Source organism: Melanotaenia boesemani, chromosome 12, assembly GCF_017639745.1.
Source record: "Melanotaenia boesemani isolate fMelBoe1 chromosome 12, fMelBoe1.pri, whole genome shotgun sequence".
NCBI classification, from domain to species: domain Eukaryota; kingdom Metazoa; phylum Chordata; class Actinopteri; order Atheriniformes; family Melanotaeniidae; genus Melanotaenia; species Melanotaenia boesemani.
This window is the reverse complement of record NC_055693.1, coordinates 14,921,719-14,933,969: the sequence shown is the minus strand read 5'-3', so window position 1 is coordinate 14,933,969 and position 12,251 is coordinate 14,921,719. Positions and strand designations below refer to the sequence as shown.

Here is a 12,251-nt window from a genome sequence, read left to right as displayed (position 1 = left end):
GTACTGGAAAATGAAACTGTATTTGGCTTCAGTTCAGTTGTTTACTCTTTCTTGACCATTTAATAACATATCTTTGAGCAATTTCTTCTTTAAAAACAAATAACTTCCTTGAAAATTTGACCTTTAGCTAAACAGATAATTGCTATGGAAGTTTTGAAATATTTTCAGACATGGAGGTGTGACTGAATAATAAACAAAATCTGATCATATAATTGATTAAAACGTCAGTTAACCATGATGTACAAAGTACAGTATTTTTTCATATGCATTAGTTAAAAAAATAATATATATATTGTATTTCTGTTATTTTGTGCTATTTTTAGAAGCTCTAAACTGTAAAATAAGCACATTCCTTTCTCATTAATACCGAGTACAAGCCATGAAGGTGCACATAGGTTTGAACATTATTAATGTTTTCAGGAAAGATCAGTTGAGGCAGCTCGGCACAGGGTTATAGGTTATGAAACTTTGGTTAAAGGTGGTGCAAGGTTTTGGCTCTGACTCAACAACATCAACAGTCTTTAGATTAAGATCAAGCCTCCATCTGTAGAAGAGCATTATCAAGTGACAGCAGATACAGACACACATTAACAAACACTGTTATGCTTCTTTAGCTTCTGCTTTCTGCATCAAGTTTTTATGTTATTTTGGTGTTAAAGGGAAACAAATGTTCTTTATTAGCACAAGTGCTCATTTAAAACAAGTAAACATCTTTCTATTAACAAAACAGATGAATGGCATAACAGTTAGACCCATAGTTGTTTTAGGATTTTCAAACTTTTAATTCATAATCCAATTTATGGAAGTTCACTTTAAAAGCACTTTAAAGTTCTTGGAGAACACAATGGCACAGTTTTCTCAGACTAACTGCTTTCAGAGTGACAGAAAAATATTGGTGGTATGAAGATTTCATCCAAGCAGGCTGTAGTTTAATGAACAGTGGAATTCATTAAACTCATGAAGTATCATGATCAATGAAATGCTAAAGATCTTGTTGTGGGTAATCATTTTAAAAGTTGCTCTGATGTTGTAAATCTTTTCTTCAATGTTAATTTGTTTGGTCTTAGTAATTTGGTGACATACCATCCACCTACCCTCTTATAAGCTACTAGCTTCTGCCTACACCCTTTCGGTTTTATTATTATTTTTTGTATGTTTTGTTCACTTTCACTATACTGAATATATATATATATATATATGTGAGAATTGTTTTCTTCTCTTTCTGCTTCCAAACAGTCCATCTGTTATGAAGCCTTAGGAGTTACCAGCATTCATAAAGAAGCTAAACAAACAATAAACAAACAAAAATACTCCCCTAAATTCCTTCTGTAAACAGATCAAATGCATATTTGTCTGCTTGAGGAAGGAACACCACAGTTGTGTCCTGGTTAAAAGTTACCTTAGAGAGGAAAAAGAAATGTATTGAGGTTAAACATGTCAACAGCCACCTTCAGTTTCTTTTTTCAGTTTTCCGCAGTTTCTCTTTGATGATCAAGATTTGTTCTTGATTAACTTTGAAAGTTCATCAGGAGGAAAAAGCTTTTCCACACCTTTATGGATCAGTTGACATTTGGAGGATTGTTTTTTACTTGTCCATATGAGCTTTTCCTCTTCTTTTATTTACCCCATGAGTACATAATCATCTGTACATTCATCTTTAGATGAGCATTCAGATTCTGCCTCAGGTTGCAAAGCTGCTGGGATGTTAACCATAGCATAGTCACAGTCGTTGTCTATGGAAGCTTTGGCCCGTCTTGATCCTTGGACATTGGTGTGGTTGATAGAAGCGTATGTTACATCCTCATTAGCCTGCCAGGAAACAGTGCACACAGTGAGAATGAAAGCGTCATGAAAATAAACTTAGCATACATGTAAATATGTGGCATTACTTTTCTTTTCTGAGACCTGATCTCACGGGAGTGGGAAAAAATAAATGGATGAATGAATGTGAATGTGGTTAGTAGGAAAGACTTCATAAAATGTTCCAACTCAATAATGACAAAATTTCCCTTTTACAATGTCTTGCTAATGTTCCCCCAGTATGCAAATATAGGCCTCTCACTGAGGCATCATAAAAGCAGTGACACATGCAGCTCACACGAAAAGCTGGACCTGATAGTGATGCAGATTAATGGTCAACAGAAACAGATGTAGGGAAGTTTACCTTGTTATCGTTGCTCGTATCAGCTGGTGCAGAATGAAAGATGAAGAAGAGAAAACGTCACTACAGAAAATGCATCAGTATTGTATCATATTGTGTTATGTATAAGGATAAGACACCATAGACCTTAATACGTGTAGTTTTACCTTTCTTAATCTTTTTTTGCCTGTTGATAAAAGAAAGTGACTCCAGTTAATACGCAGTCATGTGGATCAGCAACATTTACATAAAGCACACGAACAATGGAAAAAGTTTCTTCACAACCAGTTTTTTTTTCCTCTTAGTATCTTTCATAAAATGACAGAATGAGATCTGCAGTAGCTTTTCAGAAGTGCAGGTTTACCCCACAGCTGTGTTTCCTTGACAGCCTAACAGATAAGTGTGCTGCAACAGGAAACACTTCACACAGAACTACAACCAACAATGGTCCATAGGCAAATGTCTTTAACATGACCAACAGCTCTGGACTTACAACTTTGCGTGTTTCAAGGAAAACATGTCAGATAATGCTGAAACAAATACATCTTGCTAAGTAGCAAAGATAATAGTCTTATTTGACTTGGCACTGACACAGACCGTGACTGAAACCAAGTCTATTTTTATCCATTAACCACCATTTCCTTGATAAAGCAAATGCAGAACTGCCATTGGTCCAACAATGCAACCTGTTTTTATTCAAAAAGTGCTTTTAGTCTAAAAAGATGGTTATTCGGAAATATTAAATGGTTTTGTCCATTACAGACTAAACAGTAGTTTAATCATCTTAATTTAAAAAATGCTTCATTTATGTACAGATGTTATAAAGAACCTTTAGAGTGCAGTTATTATTACTAGGTAATTTGTAAGTATACATTTATGATAACTTACCTGGAGCAGCAGTTTCCCATGATGATCCCTCAGAAAGTTCCTGGTTGTTGGAGAACAGCCACAAGTGTAGTGCTGTTGTAGCCCCTGATGTCCCTGAGCTCTCTGCTGCTGCATCAGAATGCACGCAGAGAGAAGAGAAGATACTAGAGAGAGGGAGGGAAAAGAGACTACACAAAGGCCTGCTTGTGTGCGGTTTTGTTTGCTATTTTGATTTCCTGTATGAGCACAAACACGACCATACATCACACACCAACGGAAATACTCACGCAGTAGAAAACCTTGAATGCTGGACATCAAAGTATCGATTCACCTGAATGTAGTTTTGTGGGGACTCACTATTGACGTAATGCATTTCTCAGCACCTTATCCTATAGCCTTCACAACCGATCACCTAAACCGCACCCTTATCTAAACATGATACTTAACTTGTTCCTAAAAGCTAATTTTGACCCTTTAACAGCCTTTAAATGTGTTATTTTCAGCATATTGGTTCCCTCAAAGTAATCAGAGGATAGAGAATTGAAAGTTTTTAATGATCAATCAACTGTTAAATGAAATATTATTCCTCTCACTTTTTTAAGCTTGTGGGAAAATGTCATCATTAAAACAGAAACCGTCTGCGCAGTTTGATACAACGGTGGTTAGCCTGCCGTGAACTACAGTGTTTGCATTCATTGCAAAACAATCTCATTTGCATAATTGTGCAAGTTTTCTGATGTCACTCATCTTTTTCATCTACAAGAATAAGTCGGGTTTACATTTACAATTATATTTACAGCTCTTAATGACCAAAATTCATTGCATTTTAACAATCTCATAGTTCAAGATTTTCTCAACAGAGCACTGTTCATGTCTCTGCTGGTTTACTTGTTCCTTGACTTAGTATAACTTCTTCACCAATAAAGATGCACAAACATGCATGTGTGCTGGTAGTATTAAGGTTCTACACCAGATGGTGGTGTTTGAAAAGCCTGGGAGAGGTTTGTATACAGCAGGAAGAAACAACAACCCACACTGACAGTCGGAAATAAATAAGTGAGCATCAACTTGCTCCATCTACTGGTTGTGTTGGAAGAAAGAAAAAACAAAAAAAGAAAGGATAAACAAGGCAAACAGCATCTGCAGGTGATCTGAACCTGTTATTTTTATGGTTAAATAGATTAAGCATGGGCATGGTTTCCCTGACCCCCACAACTTCATAGTTATTTCTTCTTATACAAAAGCTACATATATTTCTGAATATGGATGCAGGAAGAAAGCAAATTCTTATTATACAAAGTTAATGATAATAGTAAAGTGGCTTGAAGTTCAAAGCTGTTCACTAATATAAGCTGTTTGCAAGTATAAATGTAAAGTCAGTAAAAGCTGGGAAATGCTCAATTTTGGGTCTAAAATGAAAATAAATTCCTTCTTATCCCTTCAGAGAATGTCACACGGGCTTCATACCGAAATATTCTGCAGCAATTCTTCACACATGTGAGCATTAAGAATTTAGTTTTATTAAGACATCTTAAAATACACTCATGTTCAGGATGTTGGCAGAATGTAGGAGGTCAGGAAGTGGTGAGCGCTGTTGTAATCCCCCTGCAGTGGCTTTGTTAGACTTCTTCACCACTCTTCACGAGCCTTTTGAGACTAATGGACAAACTAAAGTCTCTGATGATTCTGTTCTGAGTTTTATTAATCTCTGTCTGTGGCAAAGCTGAAGGTAAAGCTTAGCATTCTTTGGTTTATAATATGACTATTATGAGGGTATGGTGGGGAATTTTTGAGAGAAAGTGCGAATAACAGCAATTAGATTTAATTGTAATTAGGGTGTAAATAAACACTAAATTGCTACTATGCTATGTCAACAGTAAAGAGACAGAAAGTCCAAATGCAACTAAAACTATGTTGTGCATTGAAAGATTTAACATCTAGTTTGATTTAAAATAGTGTTTTTTTGAGTTTGTATAAATTACAGAGACCTAATCATGATAAGTTAACAAAAGATGAGATGGGCATACATGCATGTGTACACACACACAAAAGAAACAGCTCAACTAAATTTATTTTATCCAAAAATATCACAGAGGGATAAACATCTTCTCTTAAAAACAAAGAAAGCTGATCGAAAATCAATAATAGCAGTTAATATGAAGAATAAATGATTGTAAGTGGACACTTTTCTTTTTTTTTCAAAAATATGTCTGCTTCATGTGACGTTTTGCTCACAGTGAGGAGAGGCACAGCCTGGAGTGCTGCCCAAACACAAAGTCTGAGAGTCTGGAAGTCACCTAATGCCACCTGGTGCAAACTCCTTACTATGAACACCTGTGAACAGACTGACAACCCAATAAAAGTGGAAATTAGACAAATTCATGACTAGTATGAGCTGATCAGAGCTGGACATCATTTAAGAGTTTTTAGTTCCCGCCATCAACATCTCAGTTTCATGCATGCAGTTTGACTTCCTTTAGTAAGATACATATGTGTATATTACATTGTATCTGTATACATTCTGTACTTCTATAGATATATTTACTATCGATTATGTCCCAAAGACATGAACCAGGGATTAAAAACTAATATTAATGCAGATAAGAACATTCACTTCTCAGCCACACTTTCTGAAAGCACCTTAGAAAGTGTGGCGCTGCTAGCGCTAGCGATGAAGCAGGCTCCTGGGTGCTCTACACACCCATCTGTGTTACAGCCCCTCTGGTTGTCACATTGGCAGAGATCAATCCACTGAATTCTGAACTCTTATGGCTTTAAATGTAAAAACATTACCATTAACATTATGGATCTAAAATGTCCCAACAAATGCAGTTATTTAATAATTTATTTACTTTTGGTCATTTCCCAACAAATGAATAGTCGGAAGTCAATTACCGAGGCAATTTACTGTAAGAGTCAGATGTTTACAGAGTTCAGGTTACCTGCAGGAATCCTTATTGGGCTGTTCTTTGTTATTATTATTATTATTATTATTATTATTATTATTTTAGACCTGTTTAAGTTTCATGATGTTAATCTAATTAATTCATTTCAAGTGTACATTTCATTGATTCTCGGCACCAGATGGTGCTGTTTGTAAAATCTGGGAGGGGTTCACACTTCACTGACAAAACAACACTCACAATCTACAACAGATGGATGGTTCAATTTGCTGTAGCTGCTGGTCTCATTAAAAAGAAGTAAAGAAAGAAGAAGAAGAAAAAAAACAAAAACAAAACAACAACAACTTCTATTTCATATGATGAGAATAATCAACATTAGAAACTACAACCACTTCTGCACATCAGCCTGCAATCTCAATGAAATAACTGACATTTATATTAGACATTTTGGAAATTATAACAAAGTTACTGGACCTTCTAGTCTTTTCTGATATTTGAATGCTTCTTCTTTGCCTTTACAGTTATTCCAGTAGCAAATTGCACATAAACACATTTTAACTTTTTCCTTTGTGCCTTTATTTATCCAGTTATTTGGTCTAAAACTAGTTTAAGCCCATTTTCTTCCCTCCTGGGAATTAGGTTGTCCTATACAACAATATGGCTCTGAAGTCAAGATGTCAGAATTTCCTTTGTAAAATTTATTGTAAATGTAACACTGCAGTTTCTTTAAATTTGTGCACTCTGGAAACTTTGCTACCTCATGATTCGCTGAAATGTACATGTGCAGGATGGCCGTAAAAAGCATGTGGGTGGTCAGGAAGTGGTGTGCTTGTCACAAGCGAAGTCGACCCTGCAGTTTTTGAAAAGTTTCAGGTGATGAACATGTCGTGCCTAATGGAGAGAAAACTGAACTGTCTGATAGTTTGGTGCTTTACATTCATCTACATCTGTAGAGGAGGTCAAGGTAAACTTTAATGTCCTTTGTTGGGGATATGATGGTCAAGAGAGCACAGAGAAACATTTCTATTTTAATGGATTATTATTAATTATGTGTAAGAGAAGAAATAAGATTTAGGAAAGAAATGGGGCAATAAGAAAACAATTTAATAAATTACGTGTTTATTTGTTATGTTGATTCCTTGTATGTGATTTCGAATTAAATGATGAATGAACCGTATGAATGTGTGAGATAGCAGATAGCACTTAAGTATATAACAACATAAGTGGTGTGTGAGTGAATGTAATGTAAAAGTGCTTTGACTGGTCAACATGACTAGAAAAGAGCTATATAATCACAGTCCATTTACCAGTTCTATGGAACCTGTCTGGTGACACTGACAGAAAAAAAAACAAAAACAAACACGTGGCGCCGCATTACAAATACGTGTTGCCATGCATTACTTATGCATCAGCAACATGCCCAATGTCAGCACATCGTTTTTGTTTCAATCTGTGTGCCTTCAGCACCTGAACTTTGTGTCCTGTTGTGACAAATCATGGTAAACGTGATCTGTGAAAAAATTACAAGCGATTGACAACAATAAATATCGGATCATCTAGGTATATAATGAATTAGATGGCGCCACCAAAGCGAAGGCAGACTTTCTGTAAGATTCGTAATTTTTGTTAGAAGAAACACCACATTAAGTTTGTTGCTTTGTTTTATATTTATTTGTTTGTGGAATAATTTTCTTAAACTATTAAGCTTGGATACTATAATTAATCTCAACATTATAGTAGAATCAAATTGAATAATAATTTAATAATCCACACATAAATCACACTTTAGCAACTTCATAGATTTGTGCATATGAAAAGTATTTACTGTATTTCATAGGTTTTTCTGCGCTGTGGGCTAAATGACCAAAGTTAAATTAATTAATACATGAATGAATAGACTACAAGCACTCGGAGAGTGCAGACCTATGCTAAACCATTGTAATTTTGTTTTTTATATTTTTTATTTATTTATTTTTTTTGCCAATAATAGTGAACATTATTTTTGAGTTTGAAACTTTAATGGCAAAATGATCTCTTTCTTCCCATAGTTAGGAATCCTTTAAAAAAAAATCCTGGATCCAGGTGGTAATCTGAATTTCCTCAAAATCGGTGAAATAATTGCTGAAAAACCGAACATCCGCCTTGGCAGAGATAAATATGAAGAATAACTTGTTCCTAAATCAGATGCACATACTGTCATTTCAGATTTGTCTACTTCTTGTGATGTAATGCTGATGGTGAGAAGAAGCACAGTCTGGAGAGCTGCTCCAACAAACCATCTGACAGTCAGCTGTCCAGTCAAAGACTGTGGCAAATCACTTAATGTCACCTGGTGTAAAGTTCTCAGCAATAATAACTGTAAACAGATTAATAATGCAGAGGATGTAGAAATAAGACAAACATATGAGAAAGAAGGGCTTATCTCATATCTGAGTTTCAAGCAGGTTTCAGTTCATGATGACGGCCTGTACAGATGTACTTTAATTAGAGAGGATCTGAAAGTTTTTAGTAATGCCATCAACATCTCAGTTTCAGGTAGGCATTTTTCCCCTTCCTTCATTATCAGAGTGTGCCTATAAAAGTATACATGCTGGTATGTTTTATTCTTATGTGCTGTTAATTATTTCCTAAAGACGAGATCCAAGGGGTTGAACACTTCAGTTACAGAGCAGGTAGGAACCTGTACTTCTTAGTTATATTTTACAGTTAACTTTGAGAAACATGGATTGGATTCATCTTCTTCTGCAGGTGAGTCACCGAGCGCCGCTGGTGATGAGGTTGACTGGGTGCCATACTTCTCCATCTGTATTGGTCTTGCTTTTCTGGTCACCATACTGACAGCGTTAACCATCCTATGTTTTCATGGATGGAATCGTAAGAGCATTCATTGTTTTAATGGTTTTTTTTTATCATTTTATCATTTATATGTGTTTTTAACCTCCTACAATATTATTTTGTGTCTTTGGTATTTACAGGAAAATGGACCTCTGATGCCGTAAAGAGAGAGGTATGCAGGGCTATTTGTTCAAGGGAATAGATTTTGGATAACTTAGCCTCTTTCTTAAGGAGAGATGTGGATATGAACTTAAAGCAGATTTTGTAACAGATGACAATGTACATGAATGGATGCATTTTTAATTCTGGCATTTTTCTTTCTGTGATAGGAAATGCCCATTCACATGATTCCAACCCTCCCCAAGAGGAACATTCCTTCTGCTCCTGTCCTGCAGACCCACTTCTCCATTCTGAATGACATCTACTCTTCCGCAGAAACACCAACATCGCCTCCTTTCATCATTCCAACTGAGATACAACATGCTGTCACAAAAACAGCAGTTCAAAGTCCTGAATCAGACAATGAAGTGTATGCTGTCATTAACCACAGTCAGCGTGGGACCCCTGCTTTAAATCCACATGCCACCTCTAAAATGGACAAAAACCCAGCATATGCTGTTATCAATCTGCCCTGAAGGCCTTGAATTTGTCACAAATTAAATAGTTGAGATACATACAGCATGAGTGGAAAGAAAAACACATTGCTTAAGCGACATGGTGGAAGGAATGAACGGAGGAGCTTGTGGTTATGTAGCTGCACAGTGTGTCATCTGAAGTTAACCTGAGAGGCAAACAGCTTGTTCCAGCCAGTACTGTCTATAATTCAACTGTTGCTTTGTTTTTAAATTTATTTTACCTCCAGTCCCTGGATTAATGTGACTTGGAGGGCTTTTTTAAATTTATTTATCTTTTGCTTTGCTGGCCAAAGGTCTGGCAGTTTCTTAAAAAAAAAAAGTTGGTCACATTATTTTGACTGATTTGGTATAAAGACTGAAGTTTGGGAGGGATAGTGAAAAATGAATAGTCTTGCATAGCAATCTTTGAGCTGTTTATTTTTTCAATTTTTATTTTATTTATTTTTAAAGTTTGGTTTAATTCACTTTTTATTGCTTCCTGCACCCCACTGTAATGCTTTTAATGTTTTAGGTAAAGCACTTTGAATTGTCTTGTGCTATACAAATAAACTTGTTTTGCCTTTTGTTTGGAAAATAAAGTTCTTCAAAAAGCTAATGTAATGTCTTTATTTATTTCTTTGCATTACCTTTATTCAAATTCATTATTTGGATATTAAAAAAAAAAACTTGTTATGTCTATTCAATAACCCTATTAAATGTTATATAACCTCAGTAGAACCCTCACAGACTTGGGCGACATCTTTTCTCATGTTATTTCCTGTTGTACAAAATCGGAAGTTCTGTCTATGAGAGTACAGAAACTAATCACCTGGCTTGTCAACCCCTTATATGTAGTTTAGTTCAGACGTACAGGAAATGGGAGACGCTTTTGACAATGACTTCATGTGTGGTACGAGAAACTGCCTCAACCACAGATGGATGTGAGATACTGCAAGAAAAATGTGAAGGATCATCACCTGGTGAAAGGAAAGAACAAAGTTGTGAAAAACAAATCTGTTTTTAAGTTTATGACTTTTTTCTCTAAAATTACATTTTTGGTGAGACATCAAATAACTTAAGTTTTTTTTAAAAAAAAAAAAAAAAAAGAAGAAATGAGAAATATCTACAACCAAAGCCGTGTTATAGGCAAATGCTTGCATCCCAGCAGCTCTCCACTGGAACGGCTCTTTGCTCAGCCCTAGGGGCTCATACCTTTGCAAAATAAACAGCTTCCATTGGCTCAGTGAGCCTTTCATGTGGTTTCTCGTGTCACTGCAGCACATATAACACCCTCTTGTACCTACTATTATTAAAAGACCACCCTACGGTTTTAGTATAAATCTCAGTTCATCTCTCTATCATAACATTCACAGAGATGGAGGAATGCATCTTTAACCTAAATCTCTCTATGACGGATGATGACGACTGGGCTACAAAAATAGACACAGCTCTCACTTTCTTTACAAAAACAAACATCTACTGACAATAATATCTCACACAGAGGCCCTGAAATTCAAAGCAATTACTGAGACACATGATACATGAGATAAAACTGACCTTTATTTCTCTCTCTCGCACTCGTTTTTAACATGTAAAAACAGCTGAAAGCTTATTATATATATCCTGCTATGTATGGCATCATCCAGCGGATTATCTCAAAGATAGCCTGCTGGGTACAGTGTAATCCAACCTTCCGTTCTTTTAAGAGGTAAAACAACAAACAAACAAATATCTGTTTTTCTAGACTAGAGATTTTCTTTCTTCTTTCATTCAGTTTCACCCTCAGCTGAGTCTGAGCTGAATGGATCAGATATATTCTACCCAAATTATTTTGCCTTTACACCTAGCTGACTTTATTCAACCTCTGAGACCACAAATCATCTGTCATCCTGCTGAACATACGCAGTAGGTCACACATGATAGTAATTCAGTTTACTGTTTATAATATCCGGAGGAGCACAGTGTTTCTTCATTTATAAATTCTGATGCTTTTATCACTCACAAAAAAAATTTCACGTTGAAAAAGTAAAAAAAAAGTGTAGCTAATAAATATGACCTAATTTATTTGTAGCTAAGACTATATTCTGGTACGCTTGCCCAGAAGATGACAGTCAGAAATTAGATTGCAGCTGTATGCAAATCCTGTGTCAGGGGGTCTACATTTTTATGTCTGAGTGGAACTTTTTAATGTAGCATGGTGTCTGGCAGTCACAGCCCACACACAACTTCTGTGCTTATACTCCCTCACAAATTTGCACACAAACACACGCACGTACACACACACACACACACACTGGCAATTGTATTTTTTCTCTGGTGGACAAAGCCCTCATTCAGATTGTAAGAGGTTGAGAGCATCATGGCCTGTGCTAAGACCTGATTAGATCGAGCCTGAGGTCACTCTAGTGTGTGTGGACTAGTCTGCAGCACTGTAGAACTAACACCCTAACAAGGTGTGCTGAATGCTAGTGACCCTGCATGAAAGCATTATCCTCACAACTAAAAAAAAAAAAAAAGAAAAAAAAATACAAGAGTCAAATAACCCTTTATACAAGCACACGGACTACAGATCCTCTGAGAGGACCGGAGAGTCTATAATGGGGTTTTAACCTGCAGCTCTGCAGTTAATTTCTATTTTATTTAAGTTTATTATAATTAACTTGGGCTGCTACTTATATTTTAGAGCATTTGAAGTATTCAGAGTCATAAAAAAAAAAAAAAAAACTTTCAATAACTCTTCTCTTTATAACATGTACACCTAAACTCCTTAGACTAACATTCCTCCTAAAAAGGTTTTGTCCTTTAGTCTTTAGAAACAGAATCTAAAATTTCACCATATATAAAATATTAAAACTGTTAAACATTAAAACATACCTGAGATGTGGGATGTGA

General features: G+C 35.7%; 2 protein-coding genes across 2 annotated transcripts; one reads left to right on the top strand and one right to left on the bottom strand.

Annotated features, from left to right (window-relative positions):
* Nucleotides 1-1,133: 1,133 nt before the first annotated feature.
* Nucleotides 1,134-3,313, bottom strand: si:ch211-214p13.7. Its single transcript, XM_042001554.1, has 5 exons — nt 3,295-3,313; nt 3,029-3,171; nt 2,308-2,327; nt 2,165-2,187; nt 1,134-1,809 (listed from the first exon to the last, which is right to left on the bottom strand). The coding sequence occupies exons 2-5, from the start codon at nt 3,046-3,048 to the stop codon at nt 1,621-1,623; spliced, it is 252 nt and encodes an 83-aa protein (XP_041857488.1). The 5' UTR covers nt 3,049-3,171; nt 3,295-3,313; the 3' UTR covers nt 1,134-1,620.
* Nucleotides 3,314-6,778: 3,465 nt separating this feature from the next.
* On the top strand, nt 6,779-9,763 carry si:ch211-214p13.8 (B- and T-lymphocyte attenuator). The gene is made up of 6 exons (XM_042002185.1): nt 6,779-6,874; nt 8,116-8,445; nt 8,544-8,582; nt 8,659-8,784; nt 8,886-8,917; nt 9,075-9,763. The coding sequence occupies exons 1-6, from the start codon at nt 6,787-6,789 to the stop codon at nt 9,378-9,380; spliced, it is 921 nt and encodes a 306-aa protein (XP_041858119.1). The 5' UTR covers nt 6,779-6,786; the 3' UTR covers nt 9,381-9,763.
* The last annotated feature ends 2,488 nt before the right edge of the window (nt 9,764-12,251 follow it).

Bases quoted from the DNA above. Each gene is read 5' to 3' on its own strand.
- si:ch211-214p13.7 (XM_042001554.1), bottom strand. From the start codon at position 3,048: ATGGGAAACTGCTGCTCCAG. The intron at 2,328-3,028 runs GTAAGTTATCAT...TTTTATCAACAG, and splicing joins ATGGGAAACTGCTGCTCCAG to GCAAAAAAAGATTAAGAAAG. The intron at 1,810-2,164 runs GTAAACTTCCCT...GTTTCCTGGCAG, and splicing joins ATACGAGCAACGATAACAAG to GCTAATGAGGATGTAACATA.
- si:ch211-214p13.8 (XM_042002185.1), top strand. From the start codon at position 6,787: ATGAACATGTCGTGCCTAATGGAGAGAAAACTGAACTGTCTGATAGTT. The intron at 8,446-8,543 runs GTAGGCATTTTT...TATTTCCTAAAG, and splicing joins CATCAACATCTCAGTTTCAG to ACGAGATCCAAGGGGTTGAA. The intron at 8,785-8,885 runs GTAAGAGCATTC...TGGTATTTACAG, and splicing joins ATGTTTTCATGGATGGAATC to GAAAATGGACCTCTGATGCC.